The 26,801-nt window shown below is 39.2% G+C and overlaps 1 protein-coding gene across 3 annotated transcripts; it reads left to right on the top strand.

Annotated features, from left to right (window-relative positions):
- Positions 1-1,167: 1,167 nt before the first annotated feature.
- HELLS (helicase, lymphoid specific) lies at positions 1,168-26,751 on the top strand. Of its 3 annotated transcripts, none has more exons than XM_074874739.1 (22): positions 1,168-1,398; positions 1,976-2,097; positions 5,541-5,663; positions 6,987-7,046; positions 7,521-7,557; positions 7,645-7,709; positions 8,192-8,233; positions 9,026-9,250; positions 10,700-10,882; positions 11,138-11,281; positions 11,869-12,065; positions 12,753-12,849; positions 13,811-13,972; positions 14,433-14,575; positions 16,180-16,318; positions 17,741-17,824; positions 17,908-18,027; positions 19,794-19,910; positions 20,844-21,003; positions 24,239-24,335; positions 24,550-24,626; positions 26,209-26,751. In XM_074874739.1, exons 2-22 carry the CDS (start codon positions 1,993-1,995, stop codon positions 26,304-26,306), a joined length of 2,475 nt encoding a protein of 824 aa, XP_074730840.1. In that variant the 5' UTR covers positions 1,168-1,398; positions 1,976-1,992; the 3' UTR covers positions 26,307-26,751. The 3 variants fall into 3 exon arrangements, with proteins under 3 accessions (XP_074730840.1, XP_074730841.1, XP_074730839.1); XM_074874740.1 differs by lacking the exon at positions 1,168-1,398 and adding an exon at positions 1,486-1,574; XM_074874738.1 differs by lacking the exon at positions 1,168-1,398 and adding an exon at positions 1,593-1,894.
- The last annotated feature ends 50 nt before the right edge of the window (positions 26,752-26,801 follow it).

Raw genomic sequence — 26,801 nt, 5'->3', positions numbered from 1 at the left:
GCAAATCCCTTCCTGCCCCAAACAGCTTACAGACAAGGTGTTGGGCAGAGCAGAAAATGGCTGACACAAAATTGTCTGATTTAAATGACAATGTGAGGTAAGGTGGTGTATGTCTCGCTGTCTGATAATTCTAAAAATGGTTTTAATGATATTACAATATAATGTGTATGGATATAGGAGTGAGATGGAACATTTGTATTCTATTACATATTTTACTGAGAGGCTTATTTTCTTTGGATAAGAGATACAAATTGTGCCTCTTACAATTTCTGAGCAGGACAGAGCTTATGGTGTTTTTTAAAAGAAGTAGAGGTGTTAACCTTTATATCCCAGCCAAAATCTTTGCAATTTAATTTTCCCAACTGCTCCCGAAGTTCTAGTTACACCTTCATCCCCACTTCCTGCCTGTAACTGGTGTTGTGAGCCACTTAAGCCACCATCATATGCCAGCTTAGATGCATTTCAGCTGTCATCTAAATGATTATTCTACTCTAATGGTATAGTTTGAAAAGCACTTTAGGTCTCACAGAATGAAAGGTGCCTTAGAAAATAAAGGTTTTCTTTGTTTATTCACTGTGATGTCTTGAGAATAGTTGCAAGTGAAATAGAAGCTTGAAAAAGACTGCATTCAATTGCCACAATGCCAATAAAATAACTTTATTAGGGGGTTAATAACATTCCTCCCTGCTAATGTTCCCTCACATCGATGCAGAACCGTCTCAAGTTAGCTTCCAAACTGTGCCTAGCAGAACAGAATCACTTTTCCATAAACCATATTACAACATCCAGAATCAGCCTCTACGGCTTTGGGAATGAGAAGAATGCCATCCACCTCAGTTATTACTAGACTTGTTTGTTCTTCTGCTACTTTTTTTCTCCCCCTCTCTCTCTTTCCAGGACCCTTTTAGAACCAGGAGCTCTGGTCCCCATGTGTGTGGAGCGAGTTTAAAATAGCAAAATCCATTCGACAGTCAGGTGCAAGAAATTCGTAGCACAGCATTTTTTAATGGATCTGAGGCGATAAGCCCCAAGTTATTTTGACAGCTTGTGTTATGTAGGTGAAGCTAACGTGTTTGTGTTCTGAGCACTAGAAATATTTACTTTAATGTAGACTATGTTTTGGGAAAGAGGGTTTTCCATCGGTTGAGGGAAGTACAACTCTCAATGGGGTTTTAAGCGTTCCTCTGCCCTCTCGTGGCACAAATCAGAAGTGTTCAAGTAAGTAAAGTTGGCCCTCGCGCTAATGCAGATAATCAGCCCCTGCGCTGTCTGCACTCTCCAGGTGGAGATCCAGTGACGGGTACCGGTTCCGCTCCTGCTGGCAAAGCGGAGCAGGACGATGAAGCCCAGCCAGTTTCATTACGCTGTGCCTGGCTGGCGGCTCTTTGCGAGTGTGTGGTGCGTACCCCACAGGGCCAGAAGCACGGGCTAACTCAAAACAACAAGCGTCAGCGCGGCCGAGGCCCCGCAGGCCAAGGGCTCGCTGCGGCCTGTGGAGGCCGCCCGTTGGACAGGCAGGCCCAAAAAGCGCTTCAGCACCGCGGGGCAGCGGCGGGCTGGAGGAGCTGCCCGGGGTAACAGCGGCACGGCAGGGCGGGGAGCGGAACGACACCCGGCCGTGCCCGTCTCCTGCCAGCAGCCAAGATGGCTTCCGGGCGGGCCCGGGCAGGGGCGGAGCGAGCGGCCTCGCGACAGCGCCGCCGCCTCTCGCGTGGCTTGGGTAGCGCGCGGTTTTTGGGTCTCGCGAGGCGGGAGGTCGGTGCGCGGTGAGGGAGCGAGCGCGGGAGTTTGGTGAGGCGCGCCGGACCGTGGTGGCTGCGCGCGCCACGCTGCCTCGCGCCGCACCGTCCCCGGTGCGCGGCCATGCCAGCTCAGAACACGATGAGTAGCGGCGGTGAGAGCTCGGGGGGGCGGCGGGAGGGAGGGAGGCGGGGTGGCCGGCCGCCTCCGGCGGGTGACCGTGCGCTCGTTGCAGAACCGCTGGGAGCAGCGATGGGGGAGCAGGCGGAGGCGGCGGTGATCACGCCGGCCATGCTGAAGGAGGAGGAGCAGCTGGAGGCGGCGGGGCTGGAGCAGGAGCGGCAGATGCTGGAGAAGGTGAGGGAACGGCGAGGTGGGGCTGCCCCGCGGGGAGGGGACGGCGAGGTGGGGCTGCCCCGCGGGGAGGGGACGGGGGGGGGGGCAGCGAGGTGGGCTGGAGCGGGGGGGAGCCCCGCGCCCCCGTGCCGTTATTCCACTCGGCGGCGACTCGTGGGCCAGGCGTCGTGCAGCTCCTTTGATTTCAAAACAAACAAACGTGAGAGGCTGTGAAAGTTTCGGGCGGTGGCTGTGATTCACAAGCGCCGTTGGTCACCACGGGAGGCTTTTTGTTTGGTTGGTTTTTTGAAGGCTAACGGTGGACTCTTGCAGTCAGCAAGAAGCCTACCGCATTTTATATGCGTTTAAGTTTGGAATGTGAAGATTACCTCTTTACTTTTCTCGTTCCAAGCTTAAAAATCTAAGATAATCATGCCTTTAAAGTAAGCTGACTTCAGAAAGGCTAGTAAGTTCACATTCTTCTGAATTTCTACCTGAAATATTAAAAGCAAACTTATTTTGTTTGCGTTTTTTTTTGTATGTGTACATAACACATCTTTCTCTCTTTTTGATGCTTATTTTATTAAAAAAAACCCCACCAAACAAACGACCTGATTAGAGTTCTGCAGTATACTTCTATAAATGCCTTTTATCTCTTCCAGAAATAAGCCCGATTATGCGTTTCTTTCGGTAGCAGGTACAGTTTAGGCAGCAACTGCATCAACGACTAGCCTAGCTTAAAAAGCCTAGCCAAAAAGGATTGGGTTTATGGTAGTCGCTCTCCTGTTCTTCCCCGCACCCAGCTGTGGAGGCACCCCTAACCTCAGGGAGCAGGAGCTGTTTGAGCTGCCATTGCTGCCAGGAGAAATGTACATGTAATCATCCTGAGAGCTGATGTTTGGTTTGTGTGCTTCTGTTTGCTTATGTTGCAGGAAATATAAACTGCTTCAAGGAAATCATACATCCCTAACACAAATGACATAATCATTACTACCTTTCAATTCTCTCTTGCTATGAATGTAGAAAGAGAAATAAATGTATGTAAGTTGATGTTAAACATTGGTTGATACTAGCCAATCTGTTTTGGAGAGAGAACATGAAACATGATGCTTCTAGACCTGTACTGATACAAATTATCAAGGTATCAGAATACTCTATATATATTTCAGGCATAAGGAAATATAAGCTTGAAAGAACTCTTCTCTTAAATGCTCTTTTGGGAATTGTATTCTAAAGAACTAATGCTATTACTCAAAATACTTGAGAAATCATTTGGGGTTTTTTCCTGTCTTAAAAATTGAAGCATTATTCTAAGGGCATAAAAAGCACAATTTCTAAGGCCTGGAACTAATTTTAATTACTCTTTCTGTTTTCACTAAGAAAAATTGTGATTTATAAAGGCATGGTTTTAGGCTGCACCATTTTGTGATACTGTATTAGAAAATAATACTTTATTCTCCCAGAAGTCTCATAACCTTCTTTCTTGCAAACAGTAAGTCATGATAGAGCCTGTCTGAACTTTTCTTCAGGTATTCCTTGATCAGAGTTGGAACTAAAAATATGGAGGCAATGCTTTTGGAGGGTAGGGCGCAAACCCTTGTGGAGCAAGTTATCTCATTTCACAGGAAGTATTGAGAAAAGGGCTTCACACTTAATTTCTTTCACAACCAACTACTTCTGTAACAGTGCTGTAATGTGATAGGGCTGGAGTTTTTTGTATTCCCTCCATTTCTTGAGAATCCACAGGAGCTTACCTTTAGCAAGGGTATCGCTCTGTCGTCCTGTGTGCTTCTATCATGCTTTCTCTGTGCATTCTGGGGCCAGTTAGACCAAGGGGAATTATTCATGTCGTTAAACCCAGGCTTACTGGCATCTTGGGGGCAGCTGATGTTCTTGAAGCTTCAGGGCTTATTATGCTTGTCACTTCGGCAAACCCCCTGCCAGGTGATTTGTACAGCAGTTCAACAAAGGAGTCACTTGTTCGTTCTGTGGGCTGATTGCAAAATACCACTATGGAAATATACAAGAATGTAGAGTGATGAAAGAGTGACAAATTTTTGAACTTTTCAGTCAAAAAGGGGAAAAAAGAGAACACTTTCTTGAGGCTTGAAGGTTTGAGTCAAAGGACAAAGTGGAGAAATCATGAGTCCAATGCTGTTTGTCATCTTTTGAGTTTCTTTCCCCTTGAAATTTTTGCAGTTGGTCAAGGGAACAGTCCAACAGATTGACCAGTTAATGGAAGGATGCTGTGTTCACTGCAATAAAAAAGTGAGCAATGGCAGTCTGCTGAAAGAAGTTTAGTTTTAATTCTATTCTTTCCTGGCATTGCCATCAAGGGTTGATCTTTCTGAGTTCAAGTACTTTTCATTTGAAGGAAAAAAATCTGGATTGGAGAGAGCAGAAGCAAATAAAAATTGTATGGAGAATCACGAGAATGCAGTCTCTTCCCCCAGAGAACTTGTGGAGATAGATCTTCTCATAAAAGAATACGGTGATAGCTACCTGATAAGAATGACATGGAGTACTACTTGTGGAAAATAAAGGTGTGATTTCTGGGGGAGAGAAACATGCTCCCCTTTTCTGTGTCACACAGTTTGTCCCATGATTCAGCTAATACCTTTTTTCCCTGCCTGTTAGTGTGTTTAGTTTCAGAAGATTCAGCATGCCCTTCCCCCAGTGTTTCTTCTGAAGGCAATGGCATAGATAAGCATCTTGTAAAGCTCTGTATCTTGCCTTTCTGGGGTTTCTCTTGGAGATGCTAATTTATACCTTTTCACTTGTTCAATATGTCAGCCTAACAGACAATGTAAGGGTAAATGCTTTTTTACTTTTTGTGGGAGTCTTGATCTGAGTTTTAAAGAGCCATTTGCATAGCCTTGATTAATTCAGCAGAAATTACTTTTAAAGCATATGTGGATTTTGTAAGCAAAGCAAGCAGAAGTTACTGTTTTCACATTGGGAATTGACCTGACCTCTGTAAATTAGGCATGATAATTTTGTAGCTGGCTGAATATCTTTTTCATAATGAAAACTACCTTTGTGCAAATGGCACGTGGAGGAGTCCCAACTAATATGTGGGAAACTGCTGAATTTTACCAGGTAGTGTTTTTTTTTTTTCTCCCAAATTTTGCAGTCTGCAAATAAACTTAAGTTTCATTTTGCTCCAAATCTATAAATTGGAGTTGAGACATCTTTGAGCCCTTGAATGCTTTGCTCTATTGCACTGGAGGCATGTGTGTTGCAGAGATCTGCTTACATATGTAAGTGAATGCAACCCTCAGTTACATCCATCTTGCAGCACTTCATTGTCCATACACTCACGAATCATAGATGTGTAATGACTGCAAGGGAAAGGTTGTGTGTGAGTGACACAACTGTAGTTATCCTATAGAAGAACCCTGCATTGTATTAAAAGCAATAATTCTGAAGTATCTATAAATGCTTGACATCTTTGTGTTGGCCAGGCTCGCACTTCTTGGGACAGGGAGTCAAGTGAAATGCGCTATAAGAGGCTTCAACATTTGCTGGAAAAAAGCAACATCTATTCCAAGTTCTTGTTAACCAAAATGGAACAACAGCAACTAGAGGTAGGTGTATTCTTGTCTGCAGTGGGGATTCTTAAGATGGGCTGCCATCTGTTTGGTGGGTTTTTTGCCATCCAGCTGTTTCAACCAAAGTAAAAATGCTGTTAAGATTGCAATAATAACACGAAAATCTACTGGAACTACTGCCCAGGAATGAAGTTGTGCTTTACATAACATTCAGAATTTTTTCTATAAATTAATAGATAAATCAGACTGGGAAGACCATGAATTATAATTTAAAATTATAGTGTAAAAGTGCCACTGATATATTTACAATTCTTCTATTGGCCTGAGTGCTAGGAAGAGAAGATAAATATTTCAAATAAGAAACAAAGTTTAAGGAAGCTAGAAAACCTGGAGGGAGGATAGAAGATGCAAAGAACTGACAAGTAGGAGGTTGTTCAGCCTATTTGTGTTAATTACTGAAGGCTGAGGATTAGTCGTGTCTTCAGGATGGTGATGTAGGCCTTCCTCAATCAAATTTATGAATTCATGATCTGGGGTCATGCTGTTCCAAGCAAGAGCCTCCATGAAATGATTTGATGTGAGGTTTTTTTTAATCCATGGTCTGCTGAGTTTATATCTAGCTTTATCTTTACTTTCTTAACTGTACCTTTATGGACCAGCTTGTAAGAGTTTACGCTTGAGAGAGAGGGAGAATCTTAGGAAAAATTCAGGGCAACGACGTTCTCAGAAAAGCGACACTGACTGATTGCAGGAACCTCCTTTCTAAAATATTTTGCTAGTTTAACTCAGCTTGAATTTGTGGTCACTGCATTGATAGAATGCATGCTTCAGTACTAAATCTCATTCCATTGATAAATACCAAGGTCTCTTACCTCTTTTTCCAGGGTCCTTTTGCTTTCAGCAAGTAGAAATAGTAGATGTAATGAAAATCTTAAATTCTTCAAGATGTGAAAGCACTTCCTCATTAAAGGCATTGTAGGCTACTTACATTGCTTTCTGTTCTGCAACAAACACAAGTGGTAATGTGTAGAAGTTAAAGGGGAGCTGGATATATGGGAAATGGACTGCAGTAGATTTGATCTTAAGGAGTTTGCAATTGGGAATATTTTTGTTGGAGTCTTTCTAAATTACTGTATTTGAGTGTTTAAAGTATTTACTGACAAGCAGTTCATAGCAGTTGCATTTTCTTGTCCAAGTTTTGCTTTATCATTTTAAGCTATGTCAGAATAGAGGCTTTTAGTGAGAGGGCAAAAACAAAGTCTGTAGACTAGCTATGCCTGTTATTGCTTCTATAATGTATAGTTCTCTTGTGGGTGTTATTGAAAGATAAGAAATGTGTGTGGGTTTTTATTTTTTTAGGAACAGAGGAGGAAAGAGAAGTTAGAAAAAAAGAGAGAGATGATGTTAAAATCTGCCAAGGTAAGATTAACTAGCTATTTTATGCAACTTTCTATATAAAGCTGGCAAATTACAAGTCAGTTTTGGTCAAGGTAGATAAACTAAGTAAGTTAGATTAGCCAATATTTGACTTGCAGGATCTGTCTAGTATATTAATTTTAACCATAGTAAGCCTGTTTAAAAGTGCTTAAAAGTTGCATACCGTGACATTCATCTTAAGGAGATTTTTCTAACTAATTTATACTAAAGAAAATGGTTTGAATTTGTCTTGAGGAAGTTTTTATTTTAGCAATGATTGTTTATTCAGCCAAGATGTTGAATAAGTAATAAAAAAGATAAACAGGAACATTTTTTTGCTGTATTTTAAAAAACTGCTTAATAGTAAAAGTGTTTCAGGCTTTCAAAGGCAATGGTTTGAGGCTGATTACATCTTTTTATCTGTGTCATGACAGAGATGCATAAGATGATGAACCTCTTCCTGTGTTTATTTTCTAGGGTCAAAATCCAGTTGATGGCAAAGAGGATAAATCAGGTAATGTATTAGGCTTTGCCTTTTGTCAGTACTGGTGGTTTTAGTTTCTTTAATGCTTAATGTGTTGTATAAACTCAAATATTATAGGTGCAAAAAAGAAGAGAGGGAGAGAAGATGGGACGTACAACATCTCGGAAATTATGTCCAAAGAGGTAGGCCATAACTATAAATAGACTTGTCTGGATTTTTGTAGCACAAATTTTAACTGGTGAGGCAATCGCTGTGTGACATCTGTATTTTAGAGCAATACATTCTTGTACATTGCCATTAGAGATTATCAGCCAACAGTAGTCTCTCTGTAACGTATGACTTTCTTCCAACAAAGGTCTATGTAACAAGCAGTGTTGTCAGACCTGTAGAATTCAGATGTTTGTTTCCTTTTTTTTAAAAAGTCTTTGGAGAGGCAGGCTGTGAGGAGAGTACATCACCAGTTGAATTTTCAGTTACCCTTTGTAACTGGAATGTGTTCTCTGGTGTGTGGCCTTGTTTAGAGTCACTTGTATGACTAATGATGTTATATGGAAAACTTTTTAAAGTATGTCCAGATTCTTCAGTTAAAAGATCTCATGAAATACAAATTATAGTAGCCTTTAAGGTTGAAAAGTGTATAAATGTATTTTTTCTTTGTTTCCAGGAAATACTATCAGTGGCAAAAAAAAGTAAAGTGGAAAATCAGGTATGTTGGCACGTGTTATTGCAGTTTAAGTGTGTTAAGCCCAAAGGGAGGGAGGGCTTTTTATATTTTATAGCATATCTTTAAACTTTTCCTGTAAATAAACATCTCTCTCCTAGATAATTGAAGTCCTGAATTAGAAGTTTAAAAAGTGGTGCAAGTGAATGCACTTAAATACTTATTTTCAGAAATCCAAGATGAAAACCTCTAATTTTTTTTTAACTGAATTTGAATATACCTTATGGAACACCTGTAGTTTCAAAAATAAAGGAAATAGGAATTTACTAAGAAATATTTGTGCTGGTGTATAAGACATAGTAATTTTTAAGTAATCAAGCATGGAGATGAACAGGTATGGTCTTTTCTGCTTCTGATGCAGTTTAAAAGCTACATACACAGTATTATTTTCTTTCCAACATTTTCTAGAATCTGCTTATAGAAGGGAAATAACTGCATTAAATGCCAGCTGCTGTGAGGAAGGTTTTAAGTCTGCTTGCTTTTATGGGTAGAAAATTATAAGCTTAATCGCTTCAGTAGCTATCACTGCTCTTCAGTTAAGAGTAGGGAATGCATATAAGGCATTGAAATTTTGCATGTTGACATTACCTACACAGTAACATTAATCCTAAAAATAAATTCTACTCTTGAGTTGACAGTTAATTAAAATAAGTCCCTGTGTCAGGGGCTGGTTTACTTCACTGCAAATTGAGACTGCTGTAAATTGGGCAAAAGTATGTCTTAGCTGGGCTTTGATGTGCATTCCACTTGTCACGTGTTCCTTGAACTTCCCTATAGGATGAAAGCTCTTCTGACAACCTGTGTCCAGAAGACCTTCAGAAAAATGGAGACTCAAATAGCGTCATTAAGGATAGATTGTGTCAAGCTGTACGACACAGTGCCAAGCAATTCCTTGATCCAGTACGGAAATTTAATGGACAACCAGTGCCTTTTCAGCAGCCAAAGATTTTTACTGGAGGTGTAATGAGGTGGTACCAAGTGGAAGGCATGGAGTGGCTAAGGGTATGGAGTGATTGTTGATGTAATTGTATCTGTTGCTGATTGGAAACAGAGAAATGGAGAGGGAAGAGACAGTAGAAGTCTGTGATCATAGTTGGTACAGGGAAGGTGAAGGAGAGACAGACAGTTCTTTATGATTTCTCATGATAAAAGAATCTGGTGTTTTGAAAAAGTTGTCAAGCAGCAGATACAATGTTTCAGTGTGGGGAGGATATTTGTAACTATTTCTTTAGGCTTTCTGGTTGGTGTTCTCCATCTTCCCTTTCTCCATCAATTTTCTTGTTCAACTCAACTGTCTTTTCAGCCTCTTTTTACAAATACTTTGTGAAAGCAGAAGGACTATGCATATTACTAAGGGACATTCTTACTATTTTTCTCTCTCAAGGGCTTGAATACCAAACCCATAGGTGTTTAAGGATCCACTACCTTGCAGGGCTGACATGGCTGAGTTTTCCATTCTCTGTATCTTGGAATCTAACTAGTAATATTAACACAGTGGTTTAAAAATGTTTTGTCTTGAGCTTTTGAAATCAAAAACTAAAGAAACGACATAAAAATTGCCCACATACATGTTTAACTTCTACCCGTTTCTGCTTGCAAGCCAGATTAGAACAACTTTGCTTTTTAATTATCAGAGCCAGACAGAACTAATTTTCATTCTGCTACTGATCTCATATTTCTCATAGGTTTTTTCTTTTTTTTCTTCCCCACAAGCATATATGTCTTGTTTTAACAGACTTAGGCTGATCTCACAAGTGAGTGTCACTAAACTCGCTCTGTTCTATCACTGGGAAGTGTGTAGGGAAGACAGGCCTGTTCTGGGAGGGGAAAAAAAGGCTTCATTGGGCCCTCAGTTATAATAACCTTTATGAATCTTCATGAGTAGTAGATAGAGTAGCCAAAGAACACTTCTGTGTCTGTCCTTTTGTGAGAGGTTGCTCTGTCACTTGTCAGAATAGGCAGTGTCTGCACAGCCGGCTGGAGCAGCTGGCTGTGTTGGTCAGGAATTGCACCTTTTTCCTATGCTGCAGTAGCGGTGCCTGTAGAAGCTACTTGAACAGATAAAACTGAAACATCAGCACAATAACTTGGACTTAGAGGGAAGCTAAGGGAATTGTTTGGAGCTGGGATGAGTAAAAACTCAGGTAGTATGAGCTGCACTTGCAGTTGAAGTGCTTTTTGAGGTAACACTAATTTACATTCTTTGATACTGTTCTAGTTTTTGTCTCCTAGTCAAGTGCTTAATTGGCTAGAAGCACATACAGCTACATATGAATGTCTGGGGTTTACAAGATACCTGTGTTTATTTTCATCATGGAGAAATCTTACTTGTTTGTAATATAAAATGTGCCTAGTAGAGAGTTCCTACAGGTGTTACATTCTTAAAGAGGTCTGTTGTTCCTAAGGTGTGTTGGCTATTTAGCATTTACATTTCTTTTTCTGTGTATGCAGATGCTTTGGGAAAATGGTATCAATGGCATTTTAGCTGATGAAATGGGGTTGGGGAAGACAATCCAGTGTATTGCAACAATAGCACTGATGGTGGAGCGAGGAGTCCCTGGTCCATTCTTAGTTTGTGGTCCTTTGTCTACTCTTCCAAACTGGATGTCTGAATTCAAGAGATTTACTCCAGAGGTAAAAGAAATGAATATTTTTTTCTTTTTCTTCCTTTAAAAGAACAAAATACTTAATTCTTATTCTAATTCTTTGCCTTGAAACTTTCTCTGTATAGAACATTAGTTTAATTGTGGTTGTTTATGTGGTTACTACACACTGTGCCATGACTTGCTATGTATTTACAGCCTTCTTGTAACAGACCTAATTAATCTACTATCTTTTGTTAGTTTAAATGAGCTTAGTTCACCTGGCTTCCAAACCTCTTTTTTTCAGATTCCACTAATGCTCTATCATGGAGCTCAGCAGGAACGTCGTAAACTGGTTCGTAAAATTCACGGGCGACAAGGATCACTGCAAATCCATCCTGTGGTCATTACTTCCTTTGAAATAGCAATGCGAGACAGAAATGCCCTGCAGGTATCTAAGTTCTCCTGAAATCCCTAGGACAGGTGGAATGCCTCATCACTAATAGCAATGCTTTTGGATATAGTAAAAAAAAAAAACAACCCACATGCTGCCTATATGAGTGTCATACTGTAGCATTTATATTGGCATTTGCTTCTGTTTCCTTGGTAACAGTGGCTCTGGAATTCTATTCTTAAGAAGTTCCAAATAGAGTGCTGTCCAAGAAGTGAAGTAGGCAAATAGTTACAGCATACCTGCTCTTTTCATTACCTCTGTGTAGGTGATGGTAAGGGAGGCTTGGAGTAAAAGCTATACTTAGTGTATAAATACCATGGTTAACATCGGAATGGTTTCAGCAAGATGCGTTTCTTGTAGAAGTTTTACTGTCATCACCTAAGCTTTCTAAATGCAGTCACCATGAAACAGATGTATGGCATTAACTGTTTGGGCTCAGCTCTTCCAGTCTGGCAAAGTGAGAAACAACAGTAAATACAATCTTTGTAACGGGCAGTATCAGACACTGGTGCTGCTTATCTCATCTGGCACATGTTTTGATGGAATAAAGCTAAGATTTACTGAAGTATCCTTTGTTTTTGTAGCACTGTTTCTGGAAATACCTGATAGTAGATGAAGGTCACAGGATTAAAAATATGAACTGCCGTCTTATCAGAGAACTGAAACGATTTAATGCGGACAATAAACTCCTGTTGACTGGTACTCCCCTGCAAAACAACTTGGCAGAGCTTTGGTCATTGCTTAACTTCCTGTTGCCAGATGTGTTTGATGATCTGAAAAGGTAGGTTGTGATCTGATGGTGAAAACTATTCCCCTTTGTTCTGTTTGGCTGTTATTGTGACTCTTTAATTATTAAACTTGTATCAGCATGTGAAGAGCGATTTTGTGGTATGGTTGTAATTTGGTATGATTATTTGGTGGTAAAGGCTTTGAAATGTGTCTTCACACTTAGTTGTTGCAGAAAGTAAGGAAGAAATTATCAGCTCTATGGATAGTGGAAGCTCAACTCTGAGTGAAGACATGAGCGTTTGGGAGGGGAGATGTTTGTCTAATCATAAGTGCCTGGTGCTGCTTGAGATTCTCTTAAGGTGCTAGAGAAAGCTGTGTGAGGCTGGCAGACATGGGACCCATGGGAGACAGATCTTTTTCTGAAGCAGTAGGGGGTTGGTTGGAAGAATGTTGTCAAAACAGTTCTTAGACTAATTTTGGAAAAAGATACAGGATAGATTGAATATAATAGGTCATAGTGAATATTCTACCTAATACAAGTATTTTTACCAATCACTTAAAACCTCAAGCATCTGAATTGACAGGTATATTTCAGAAATATCTCCTGTTCACAGTATTCATGATGAATATTAGTGCTTTGTTTTTCTTAAATCACAGTATAAGAGAAGAATAACATACTTAAATAATGAAGAATAACAGCTATGAAGTAAGCTATTTTGTTGTTGTTTTGTTTTTATAGCTTTGAATCCTGGTTTGATATTACCAGCATTACAGAAACTGCTGAAGATATTATTGCTAAAGAACGGGAGCAAAACATCTTGCATATGCTGCATCAGGTTCTCACTTTTTCTTTGTGTTGGTTTTTTCATTGTTTATTTCTAACATTGACTGTTATTATGAAGTGTGTCAAAATCCTGTTTGTGGAGCTGAGTTCTGGGCCTGAAGCTTTTATTGTGGCGCTTCTGGACTTCCTTAGACTTGTGGGGTGGTTTGTTTTTTTTTTTTTCAATCTGTACAGCACTTATAAATGCTGAAAGGAACAATATACCTCTTTGACTCATTTTTATTCTTGGAACTGAATTGAGTTTAGTCAAACTTAATTGTAGTTGCTTGCTTCTTTTTGGCAAAAGATTTAATTGGTATATTTGTTTAGTTGAAAGATAACTTTGAAGGAATTTATGTAACCTTTTATGTGTTGAACTGAATACCTTTTGACAGAGTAGCTGTATAATGTGCCTGTCTTCAAAACCACACACTCCAAATTTTTTTTTAAGGGGAGGTGTGGAAATAAATGCTTACCGAACTATCATTTTCCCATCATAAGCTGATGGTGAGAGATGTAAATTGTATGTTCTAGATTATAATTGTTACTGACAATTTATTACTTACTTTGGTTAAAGGTTTGGGGCCTTCCTGAAATAACTTAAGAAATATAACAATCAAAACAAGCTGTTTCATAATAAAATTACTTTCAGTTAATGAAAACTATTTGAAAGCTCTGTAATGTAGTTACTACTGCACCCTTATTAAACACTTCAAAATTTTTCAAATGGCAATGGATGTGGTGTTTGAACACATGTATTACCAGCATGTGCATAAAAGTTTTGAGTCTTGGAGTAGGGATCCATATTAAAAAATGAAATATGGAACTCTGCAAATTAACTCCCTTGCTTTAAATTGTCAAAATACTATTATATCAGTAGACCCGTTTGTGTGTTGGGTTTGATTTTTTTTTTTTTTTTTTTTTTAAGTAGCCATGTTGAGAGCTTTGAGTAACACATCTGCCTCACATTTCAGATTCTGACACCTTTCTTACTAAGAAGACTAAAATCTGATGTTGCTCTTGAGGTTCCTCCTAAACGAGAAGTTGTGGTATATGCACCGCTGGCAAAGAAGCAAGAAACTTTCTACACTGCCATTGTAAATCGCACCATTAGGAAACTGCTTGGAAATAATGAGGTACCTACTGATATGGATGTTAGAAATCTGCTTGCTATTAATGGTTTGTACACAAAACCACACTGGTATTGCTTCATTACTATTGTAGCTAAACCCACTTTTTACTTAAATATTTAGTCTGATCCTTTTGTTATCTATTTCAATGGCAGTTACTGTGACTGGCCTCAGTGGGCAAAGAACTAATAAGGAATTTCATTTTGTTCTTGATTATTTGTAGCTTGGGGGAAAAAGAAGACAGTTTTCATAGAGTTGACAATTTCTGCTGTAAAACCAGTAAGGTGCTAATGCAGCTTTTAAAAATCAAGCAGAAGCATTCAAAATCTACAGTTATAGACCTTTAAAATTTGGGCTGCACTTGATGCATATCACTGAGACCTCTTCATTATTGAGAATTCTTGGGTCAGCATAGGCCTTTGAATCTGAAGCTATCTGCTGTTGATGGCAACGTTATTTCCCACAGGAAGAAGTAGTTGAGTTGAGTCCTACAGGCCGACCAAAACGCCGTAGTCGAAAACTGGTTAATTATTGTGAAGAACATAATGGTTCACCTGATGACTTGGAAAAATTGATCAGCAAAATGCAAGAGGAAGTAGAAAAAGAAAGGTGCCTGCCATAAAACTTTTTTTTTTTTAATTATACTGAATGTCTCCCTCTTAGTTTGCTTCCAGAGCTTTCCTTATTCAAATTGATCGAGAATGGCATTTCATAATTCACTATCCTTCTAGCTTTATGATTTGTTTCTTTGCTTTTACTTAGTATTCACTGGGCTATGATGGCAATGATTAGGTTGTACCATTGCTCACTGACTCATTAGAGTTATGGTTAACTACAAGACATTTACTCCTAGACCTGTGGTCTTTGCAGGGTCTAGCAATAAAATTGCTTCTTGAGTCCCTGTTTTCATTAGTCACAGTCGTAGGTAAGTCCTGTGACAATAGTGCTATTGATAATCCCATAAAGAGCTAAAATGTCCTAGTGTGAAACGTAATTCCTTTGGGCTGAAAACATTTTGGTAGTGAAGAACTGTGGTTTCACCAAAGCCTCATGGTCTGAGATGGTGTTGGGTGCCAGCCAGAGAAGAACTGTTTCATCTTATCTTTTTGGTAGTTGAAATTTCGTTGTAATAGCTTAGGTCCTGGCTACAGCTAGCAATGAGGACAGAGCTGAAGAGCTTGGCTTATTGCTAGGTTTTGCAGGCTTTTCAAGCTTCAGGTAAACCTTTTGTCTCCAATGTTTAGTTATGTTCACAGGAATATATTTGACTCAAAGACAGGACATGGGATAATGTTGGTGTGCTAACTACAGTTAAGTCCTAGGTTTTTGCAGAATTACTCAGGAATACTTGAAGCAAAGTTTGGGCTCAAGACTGGAGAAAAGGGAGGAGTAGTTTCCTTGCTAAATGTTGTAAAATATGTAGGCTTAAGCTGAGGCCTGGAACTCAAATGACCAGTACAGTTGTTGCTGTTTTGGTGACAGATATTAGTCACTTTCTGGTGATTTAAGATCAGAGTTGAGGTTCGGGACTGAGGGAGCTTGAGGAATCATGTTCATTCCTGGGTTTGGCAAGGTCTGTTGGTGGCTCTAAATTGGTTGGGAGTCCCTTGGGCATAAGGAAAATGAGGTTAATCTTCAGGCTTGAAATGTATTTGTGTTGCTAGATTTCTATTGTAGTCCAGTGTACTTTGCAAGAACAGGCACTTAAATATATGGTTTTTTTAGTTTTATGGTATGCATGGATCCTTTATGTTGGAGATGGTATTTAGATGTGGAAGAGCTAAATACCTGTATTTGCTGTGGATCCTGCAACATGTATGTGTGACTGAAATGGGATAGGCAAAGAGCTGATTATGGAATAGCTTATGTATTGCCATGGGAGATCTGACCACTTGTTCTAGAGAGGGCTTGCTTCTGTTCCTTTTTCTGCTGGGTGACTTGCACAAGTTGTTTTTTCTGCTTCTGATTACTACTGATTACTGCCCTTCTGTATTTTAAACTAATAGCAAACCCTTATGCCTTAAGTGCCAAGTGTGACACTAGAAGAAGTTTTGTCTGGTGATAGCTTTACTAACTATGAGGGATTTTGAGGACATTTGATGCAGCATGTAAATCCATTGCTTGATTTTGTTTTTTTATTATTTTTCTCTTCAGTATCTGTAGCATAATAATGTGACCCTTTCTGTACTAATAAGATGACGTATATTTTCAAGGCCAGTGATAGAAGTGAGCATTCCCATGGATTCAGAGGTGAACCTTAAACTGCAGAATATTATGATGTTACTGAGGAAATGTTGTAATCACCCCTATCTTATTGAATATCCACTGGACCCTGCTACACAACAATTCAAGGTACATATTTTAAAAGGATTGCAAGAAAAATTATTCCAGGCATTAAAAAGCAATACACTGTGAGCTGACGGCAGTAAAGAATGACCTTTTCAATGTATCTGGCGTATGTCTCCCCGTTGAATGCCAGCAGTGTACTGAATCATTATTTGCAGCTTCTTGCAGCACCAGTTGCAGAGAGCAGTTCAGCCTCTGTGCCCATTTAGCCTTTGCATAGTGATGCTGTAGCGTTCTTCATTATGGCAGCGCTCATCTGCTGGGAGCAAAGTTGCTGAATTCAAACAGTAGCTGGGTTCTGTTGACTCAAGGTGTTTTAGGATCTGCCTCAAGCTCTCCTCACAAAGGTTAATTTTCAAAAAAAAAATGCTGACCTTAGTGAACTGTTCATGATGTAAATTGTACACGTGGCAGAAGGTGCAGTGGTAACTTCTAAGGGCGAGTGTTGAAGAGCTGACCCAAGTACAACAGATTCTGATCAGAGAATAGAGCATCCTTTCTCCCCCTCAAAAGGGAAGAACTCCAAATTATATCACAAGTGCCAGCTGGTAGTTAAATCTACACAAAGCAGCTGGCAATGTAGGAAAGTATGAAGTAATTTGAATTGAAAGAATCTTGAACAACTGGAAGCTGCTTGCACATTCCGTATGTAGGTTTGTGGGCATGTGTGGTCATGTTTCCTGTTCAGTGAGTGGTAACAGATTCAGCTGCACTTGGGAGCAAGCTGCTGAAGTTTATCAATATAAAGTCAGTGCATGAAAAGCAGATAGCCCAGTCTGGGTGATGAGGGGAAATTGGTTAATGTGTAGGAAATGTAGACTGTTTGACAGCTGACACCACTTGCAGGAACTAGTACTTGCTTAGGAAAATAAATTAGGAATTATCAAGGTGGCTACTGTATGGCTCAGGCCTGAGAAGTTTCTATATTCCTCCCTGTTCTTAGCCTATAGCAAGAATTCTATCTAACAAACTCTCTTGAGCAAAAGTGTGGTCTAAGGTAGCAGTGTGAAAACTTGTTTGGTGAACTTTTGTCACTTGACTGATTGTAGTAACTTGTTCAGCAGCGCTGTCTTGTATCCAGTAGGTGGAAGCCTTGTGCATTAATTACAAGCTGGGAAAGTAACAACTGCTTTTCCATGTAGAAAAATTAAATCATCAGGGTTTCTCCTTCCAGAAATGGGATGAGAACTAATTAGGTGTTTTTAAAATTATTTGAGCATGGGGTTTGATTTAGTTTCATCCTTATTTAACTGATTCAATGCAGTTTGCTAAAATCAGTGTTGCTTCCAATCTTACGGCTTTTGGTTAAAAAGATGGTACAAGCTTGTTCCTGTGAGAAGCTTTCAGACAGCTTTTGGTGTTCCTGAGTCAGGCAAACCTTTGGTATCCTTCCCTCCTAATATATGATCCCCTCTCCCCTGTACCAAGGTTGATGAAGATCTAGTAAAGAATTCGGGCAAGTTTCTACTCTTGGACCGAATGCTTCCCGAGCTAAAAAAGAGAGGACATAAGGTAAAGCTAAGGATTGGGGATGGGGGCATAGTTGTTTCCTTATAAGCAAAAAATTATATTAAGCAAACTTCCTGGTTTTGTAGGTCTTGTTGTTCTCACAAATGACCATGATGCTTGACATTTTGATGGATTACTGCTATCTGAGAGACTTCAAATTTAGTCGATTGGATGGCTCTATGTCCTACTCAGAGAGAGAAGAAAATGTAAGTAGATGTACATGTCCTTTGAGCCTGTTAGCAAATTCTGCTTGTTCATGTGACACTGGAATATGATTTCACACAGCATTTTGCCTTTGATAGGCAAGAGACATCTATGTTGGAAACTGACATCCTTGCTGCTGCTTTAATATCTGCAGCTCATAAAATATTGAAGCAGTGAAAACTGTTACTAACCCATATCTTGGGCTATACCTAGAATGATGGGTGCTCACGTACTCTGTTGACCAAATATGGAGTATGTAATATATCTAGATTGTGGCAGATGCTAATCCTAGATTTACCCCTGCGTGTATTGTTTCCTAGCATCCAGTATATGATGCCAGCATCTGTGGGAGTGTACAGCAAGTCTAATGACAAATAAAGTACGTTTCCAGGAAATGAGGTTTTGTACCTCGTGGGACACCTGTAACTTCAGATTGAAATTGCATGTGGATTTGTTCCAGCGCAGTCCTTTGTTCTTGCATGTTTGTAATGGTTTCAAATAACCATAAATGCCTTACTACTGAGACATATATTTATCATGAAGAGCAGCCATGCAGGGTGGTTCTGGAAAACCACCTCTGAGGGTTTGCAGGGATGTAAAAGAGCAATGCATATATGGAGGAAGTACACAGGATATATCTAGGTGGTGTGCTGCAATTGCCATCTGGTCTCCAAAGTATGCACTAGTGTTTATGAAGATAAGGAAGAACAGTGGCAGACTACACATCATCTAACTCAAATTTGTTCCCCTTTGCTCCACTTCTTTCAGTGCCACAGTGTGGATGAGGAAAACTAAACCCCTAAACACTTAGGTTGCTACTGTTAGAGCTGATTCTTAGAGGAAAGGCTAACTAGCAACTTGTCAGCAAACTATAGTGACTTTTATGAAGCTGGTAAAATTTTGTACTGCTGTTTTTTGGGGATTTTTAGGAGTTGATTGTATGCCTACCACAGTGTGGTATGGGTGCAGGATGAGAGGAATCTTCCAGGTCACCTAAGTTCAGCGGTGCTCTTCCCAGCTTCATGATTTGCTGCTGGTGCTGCAGATGCTTATGTCCAGGAAAGCCCGGAGGCTTTTAGAGAGCTTTGGTAGCTGCTTCCACCTGGCAGTGGGGTGATGGTTTCTTTTTCTCTGCTGTGATCAGAGTCCTGAAAATTACTGTACGCTTCCAGTTTTCTACCAGCAGGTGGGTGGTCAGACCAAGTAGACTAGATTTTGATTGGTATTGCAGACCTGGTAGGAGCTGTGCTGACATTTGGAAACATCTTGCAGTGAAAGTAGGCTAGATACTGAATTAGGAGGCCAGAAAGTTACTCTTAGTTTTGAAGCAAGAGGAGGAGGTATACAGGGCAGCTGGAAGTTACAGTCAAGTTGGCATCAGTGTTTTAGATTGTGGTTTCTATCAATAAGAAGGTATGTTTTTAGGCTCTGCCAGTTTGGACTGTGCTCACCTTGATCATCACTGGGTGGTAGGTTATATGGAGGTGAATGTGATTTGGACCATATCTCACTATAGTCATCTCCATTCTCTGTTAGACAACTCCTTGACTGGAATACTCAGATCATAAAATGCAGCTGCTTCACTTCTTGGTCTTGTCCTGTGCCAAATGTATGCAGTGGTTTTTTTAAAGCCTTAGTTTGGCCTCTGACAGTGTGTGCTGTATTTTATCTGTGTTCATCTTTTTAAACATGGGTGTCTCAAAATAAAACATTAGCTATGTTGTATTTGATCCATCTGCTGTTTTTAAATAGATGAATTCTTTTCCAGATGCATCAATTTAATATTGACCCTGAAGTCTTCCTGTTCTTAGTGAGTACAAGAGCTGGAGGCTTGGGCATTAACTTAACTGCGGCAGACACAGTTATCATATACGATAGTGACTGGGTATGTTGACAGACTGTTAACATAGTGATATGTGTCATAAAATGCTCTAACGCTGCTTTTGGCAATAATTTACTAACCCATTATGGTATAGACCATTTCTGTAACTTTAATGAGGTGTTACATAAAGATAATAGTAAGGAGTATATGCAAATGTGTTATATATTGAAATATGCAACCTTGTTTGAAAAGTCCTAGCTTATAGAATACAACGTTAGAGTTGGTTTCCAAAACTAGCCTGTTTGCTCCTGAGTTACACCAAAAGCAGGAGGGATTTTTCTGTTACTGTTGAAGATACATTTCCTTCTTTCAATTTATTATTTTAAGTTTGAACACAGATGGACCTTCTACAGGTTCCCTGTTGCCAACAGCTGCCATTTTAATTCCAGCTCCTCAAATTTATTTCCTCCTGTGACTTGCCATGTAGTTTTTAGATAGTTAGGATTCTGCTGCTCCTGTGTGTCTGGAACTGGGAAGAAGAGAGGTATGGAAGGAAATGACTGAGGACCTCTGCATCTTCACTTTATTTTAATAGGCAGCTCTGCTCTTTGCATGACTATTCAGCTTCAGGGGAGCTAAGGCAAGTTCAGAAATGTCTGAAAACTTTTAAAATCCTTTTTCTTACCATCCAGCAAAAAACCCCCACAAACCTACAACTAACACCCTCAGCTAAATTTGTGATACAAAATGTCCATCTGTTGAAAACTGCAGCACATAGTGCAGAAGCAGTGGGAGCTGGTTGGGTTACTCTGTGCAGCTACAACAGCAGAGCTTGTCATGGATGAGTTTAAAGAGATGTAGAGCTCTATTATACCATGGCTGCCCTGCTTATTGCTTCTGCTCTGACTCTCAGCTCACTGTTCAAAATGGTGCCTGTGGTACATGTCTCAAAAAAAAGGTTAATGGTGTAGCTAACTTGTTTCTTTATCTGCTCAGAACCCCCAGTCAGACTTGCAGGCCCAAGACAGGTGTCACAGAATTGGCCAGACAAAGCCGGTGGTTGTTTATCGTCTTGTGACAGCAAATACTATTGACCAGAAGATTGTGGAGAGAGCTGCTGCTAAGAGGAAGCTGGAGAAGCTGATTATCCACAAAAGTGAGTACCTTTCTCTCATTACTTCCTGTAAGCATGTGTTTCTTCTTTAAATCTCAAGAGAGAACTCTTACTACTCTGTTTTGTGACTGCTTAGTATTTTTTCTTAAACACAAAAAGCTTCATCCTCCCAACAAGGGGCTATGTAGTATTACTTTCCAAAATGCATTCTTAGACATGTTGTAGATGACTTCTGCAGCAAATTAAAGGAAAGCACTTCTAGTATTTCTGGAATCACTGTGTTATGACTACTCCTTTGCTAGTAGTTAAGGAAAAAAAGAAGGGCGATGGAACAGTGAGCCTACCTGGAGGAAATATAAATAAAACCAGGCAATAAGAGAGTAGAACTCTGGGCTTGTTGGCAACTTGTCTGCAAGATGATAGTTTGTTTGACCCAAATGTTTTTTGACTTTTAGCATTGATGTATGAGTTAATTATCTTTTTAAAATCAAATTAAATGAACCAGAATATAAATGGAAAAGCAGATTAAAAAGTTCCTACTGCTTGCAGTTTATAGCAGTTCCTCATTTGGAACAATATGCCTACCTAAGTGACATCTAAAGCAGCATTTCATGATGTGAGATTTAGTGATAGATGTTTCTGGTTGCACTGGCAATCTTGCTTGAGTAGGGGGTGTTCCTGTTAAGATTGGTAAAATGAGTAGAGACTATAGAAAGCTGATTTCTTGAGGGGTTCCTACTAAACATGGTTGAGATTGCAAATCCTAGAGCTGTAAAATCACTAAAAAATTTCAGCATCCTGTTTGTGTCCTTCTGAATTTAAGAACAGTAAGTTATAACCACAGTGGAATAGTCCTGTTTGAACAATTAACCAGTGCGGAATAGAACAACAGTCCCTGATTTTTTGTGCAGAGCAATGGTGATTCTTGCTGTGTTCTTGATTATATAGCTGGTCATACTCAAAAGTCTTTAGGAAGTGATTGGGTTGAAATGTCTCTTTTGGGGGTAAAGTTTTCTTGTTTGGGTCCTATAGGAATCATGCTTTGCTGCCGTAGCTTATTCTGTTTGTGATATTTGGACAGTAGCTCCCTATAGCATTTTCCAAACACTAAGCTCACTTGAAAAATACAATTTTTGTAACTTGGTATGGGCTTCTGACAATAATTAGCCTTATATTAAACTTTAAAAGAGGTTAAGAACTTCTCATAGTATACTAAGGGGAAAAAAACAAAAAAAACCCTGTCCAACTAATGTTGACTCTTTGTAGGCATGCTAATGACCAATTTAAGTAAGAAAAAATTGGGTTTTAATAATTTGATTATGGTCCAACCTGAACTTAAAACCAAAGTGGCAAGATGAGTGCACAAAACAGAATGGACTCTAATACTAGATGACTGCCATATACTAAAGTAGCAGTGGGAACTGGGAGTAGTTGTGCTGAAAGGAAGACAAGTGTCAAGTTGGGTCACGCCTTCAGTTTTGCAGTAAGTTCAGTATGATTCCCCAATAGTTACCAAGATACATATCTAAAACTTGCAGCTTAGGTAGGGGTGTTTCCTTCAGGAACCTTTGGATCCACTGTGTAAATGTAAAGGTGATGTAATGGATTCTGTAATTTTGAATATCAAAAAACGTGTTGGAACTTTGGAGGAGTGAATGAGGAAGGGTTATCACAAAGCTTACTTGTCAGGTCTTTCAGTGGTATCTAACCGCGCAGGGTGTGTACAGTACAAGTACTGGAGCTTAAGAACTGGAATTTGTTGCAAAACAGAATGCTTTTTTGGCCTCAGCACCAGGTTACTCTTTCTGTCTTGTGCTTCTGTTTTATTGAAGAAAGTTGCTGTGGTGGTTTAGCCCCTGCCGGGGTCTGAGACCACGCGGCCGCTGCCCCTCCCCCACAAAGGGAGTGAAATACAAAGCCCCAAGACTGAAATAAGGAAAGGTTTAATACAACAGTGCAATAGCAACACAACAAACAACAACAATAACAATAGCAGTAATAGTGATAGCAATGAACAGAGCAAAATAGCTACCAAATAACAGCAGTGAGAAGCACCATGTACAAAACCAGGATGTGACATCCACATGGTATCTGAATAACCTGGCTAGAGCTCCCCCCCCACTGCTGGGGAAACTTAACCCTATCCTGGTTAAACCAGGACAGTTGCCTTGGCAACTTCCATGAGAACCAGTGTGGTTTTAGTTAAATTAGTAGATGTCAGACTAAGAGGAATTAGTGTTAAGTGCTTGATAGGGTCTTATGTATTTTTCTCTGTGTCCCTATTGTTAATGCCATATAGTTTGTGAAACTGAAGACTAAAAGGGAGAGACTGCATCACTAATAATGCATGACAGGACCTGGATCCTGTTTGTTACAGCAGGAGATATTAATGGGGGAGAGAATTCTATAGCCCAAACTCCTCTGGAACTTGCATCTGATTTGCACTTCACAGAGAAACAGTCAGTCCTTGGAGGGAGATGGGAAAAGGTGTGGGGAGGGCTTCTGAAACCAAGATACAGGAAGGAACAGTAGTGAGTGTGATGAAAGGGATTGATGAAGACCCATTAATAAAATGGGTACATGTGTTGATAAAAACTGAGGAAACTTGGCCCAGAACAGTAAGCCTTGCCTGTCTGCTTGAAATGTGCAAGACTGAGTTTGACTTCGTCTGTGCTAGGCTTTAAAAAATAATCTTGTGTAACTTTTTTTTTTATATTGGGCTGGCATCCAGATTTGTGTGTAGATAGGTGTTAGCATAGTCTCGTTAAGAAACCAAACTGTCAGGTGTATTACTTTAAGTGTCATGTCTGTCTAGTCCATTAAACTGAGGGATGTTCTCTCTGCAAACCACATATTTCATGCATTTCCTACCTTGTGGTTAATACTGCTTACTTTGTTTCAACCAGCTTACAATACAAAGGGAACAAACTTCAGCATCCACCATCTAACTTTATTTACAATGTTTTTACTGTAAGTAATGGCTTTTCTGCTTTGTGTGTGCGTGTGTGCATGTTGAATTGGTGTTTCAATCAGTTCTTCTGCATACCACAGCTAGAAGGTGGAAGGCCTGCATGTAAACTTTTCATGTACATTTGACTTTTCTCACCAGTTAGGCTATTAGCGTAAGGTTTAACCTGAGGGCTAAAACAATGAAACACAGCATCAGTTTTGATATGCAAGAGTAATTTGTTCGATATGTGCATCCAGCATTGATTGAACAATTTATAGAATTTGTTCTTGTCCCCGTGTACTTTCTTAAAATTTCTTCTTTCTACAGATCAGTTTAAAGGTGGCAAATCTGGTCTAGCACAGTCAAAAAGCTGCCTGGACCCTCAGGAATTAATAGAATTACTGAAATCCAGAGACTATGAGAGGTATGCAGATTTCATATTTTTCTTGGACCATGAGTTTGTAACTTGCAGTGTGCAAGCAGCTGTCGGTAGCTTTCTTGTCTTATGAAGTGGTATGTGGATCTTCATAGTGGAAAGAATGTCCTAGGGATTCTGCTATGTGGGAAAATTGACTTCTATGCAATACTAACTGTAACATGCTTTTATCTATACTGAGAGATTATTTATTCCTCAACAGGGAGGTTAAAGGATCTAAAGAAAAAGTAATCAGTGATAAAGATCTAGAGTTACTCTTGGATAGAAGTGATCTTATTGGTAAGTCAGTTTTCATCTGTGGTTTTTTCTGTTCAGCAGTTAATTCATATTTTGTAAAAGTCTTTATATGTAAAAAGCTGCCATAGCTTCACTTCCCTACAGCTGTTGTACATCTGAAGGAGGACCCTTTGGCCCCTTTGCTGACATTTCCAATTGGATTTGCTGAAGAAGAAATAACAAAACTTAAAAGTATTCCAGAAAACCACAATCATGCATAGTGTGCCCTGAGAATGAAAAACATAGATTAGGAGGTGTCCTGCAAAGCAGCTTTTCCTGTGAGTTGCTGAGTTGATCAAAATAGAAATTATTCTCAGAAAATACTTATTTCAGCATACTTGTTTAAAAACCTATTTTGATACCATCATAATTCAAAATATAGTCTTAACATTTTTTGGAGGGTAAAAATTGAGCTTTTCAGAGTTACATGGCTTGTCAGTGGATCAATTTTTTTAAAAAATTTGATTTAAAAAAATAATTTTTTGAGGTTGTAGGCAAAGTCTAGTGCCTGTTCGGGCCAAGATATAAAAACCCTTAGCTTTTTTGAGAGAGAAAAAAATTCTTGTCCAGTTCATTTAAATAGTAGATTTAGTATCCTTTGTTTCCTTCAGCATTTTAGGATGCCTGAAAGCACAGGTACAGAAAAGATCAGTCATTACAGAATTTAGAAGTAAAAATGGTAGCTAGTCTTAAATAAGTGTGATACGTATAGTTTGAGTAAAATAAATTTGCCTTAGGAGAACTGTTGTTATACTTAATTTTTTTCCTATATTATCTGAAGAAATTGTTTTATAAAACTGCTTATTTCAGTTAACTGATTGCTAATACAGGAAATTATTCTTGATGTATTGATAATATGGTCTATATCGTTACAAGTTCAGGCTGAAACAATCTGATTTCTCCTTTCAAGTTAGAATGTGCCATTTATTTCGTGCTATTAGTGTGCATCATATTTGTAATGGTCGCTTATTCTTTTTTCCCCTTGGCTATTCTGAGCAAAATTAGTATATTAAAATGTCAAAAAAATGTTTATACAGAGATACTCATCTAGATTACGTACTGAATATTTACTGCAGCTAACTGTAGTTAATGCTTTAGAAACTGAAATGCCACCTCCTGCCCCAGTAAGCCATAATTATTAAATTTGATATAAAGACAATACTTTTTCATTAGCTTTATATTCACTGGAAGGGGCACATAGTGATTGCCAGTGCTAGGAAAACAAGATGTAGGTGTTTCAACGTTAAAAAATAATATTGCTTAGCAGAGCCATAACTTTCTGTGTTTCTCTTAGTAACTTCACTAAATGGGTTTCCTGAGTTCCATTTTCTTCTCAGGAAGACAAGACTAGTTCAGGCAGAAACTGCTTATCTCTATTCAAATTAGAATTTTTTTGCTTAAAGTACACAACTGAAAAATATTGTCAAACACAAACTTTTACTAGCAAACTGTTGATGGAGCAAAATTATTTTATCAACTTGCTTTCCAAATCCAAACAAAAGTAGATACAACTTTTATGTCTGCAATAGTAAGGTTGCAGACACTTCACCTATTATTGTTGATCTTTATTTTGTTTTAATCCTAGATCAAATGAAGACCTCTGAAAAAATGAAAAAGGAAAAAATGGGTGTATTCAAGGTCCTAGAAGAATCCTCAGATTCCAATGCAGAATGTGTGTTTTAATGTGCAAATGTGGCCTGTAGACTTACAGGACAAACATGACTTACATCAGATCTTCCAGAGGTGTCACACATACTGATCCTTTATGCTGACTTTCTTTAAGGCCTTGTTCAAATCCGTTGTGTTCTTTCAGTGAATTTTAACATGTTCTGCAGTATAATGCAGGTGATAGTTTCATTTTGTAGGTTTGGTAAACTCTCATAAAGAATTAAGAAAATAAGCATGTTTCACATTTGCAGCTAGCTCTTGTTATTGGTGGTAAAAACAGGCAAATTTGTTTAAAAAAATATCTTCCTGTGGAAGTCCTAAACCATTTTTTTATATGGTGTCAATTATGGTTTTATTTGGAAGGGAGAGAACATGTGCCTTTGTTACCGCCAATTGTGTAGTTTCGGTTTTTAACTTCTGCAAATTATTTTGATTAAATAAATGTCTGGTTTGTCCTAAAGGTGTAGGGTTTTTAGCATAGCTTCTTAAATAAGCAAAGCTTATGTTGTG

This window comes from Strix uralensis, chromosome 7, assembly GCF_047716275.1.
Source record: "Strix uralensis isolate ZFMK-TIS-50842 chromosome 7, bStrUra1, whole genome shotgun sequence".
Lineage (NCBI taxonomy): Eukaryota > Metazoa > Chordata > Aves > Strigiformes > Strigidae > Strix > Strix uralensis.
This window is presented reverse-complemented; position numbering and strand designations above follow the sequence as displayed.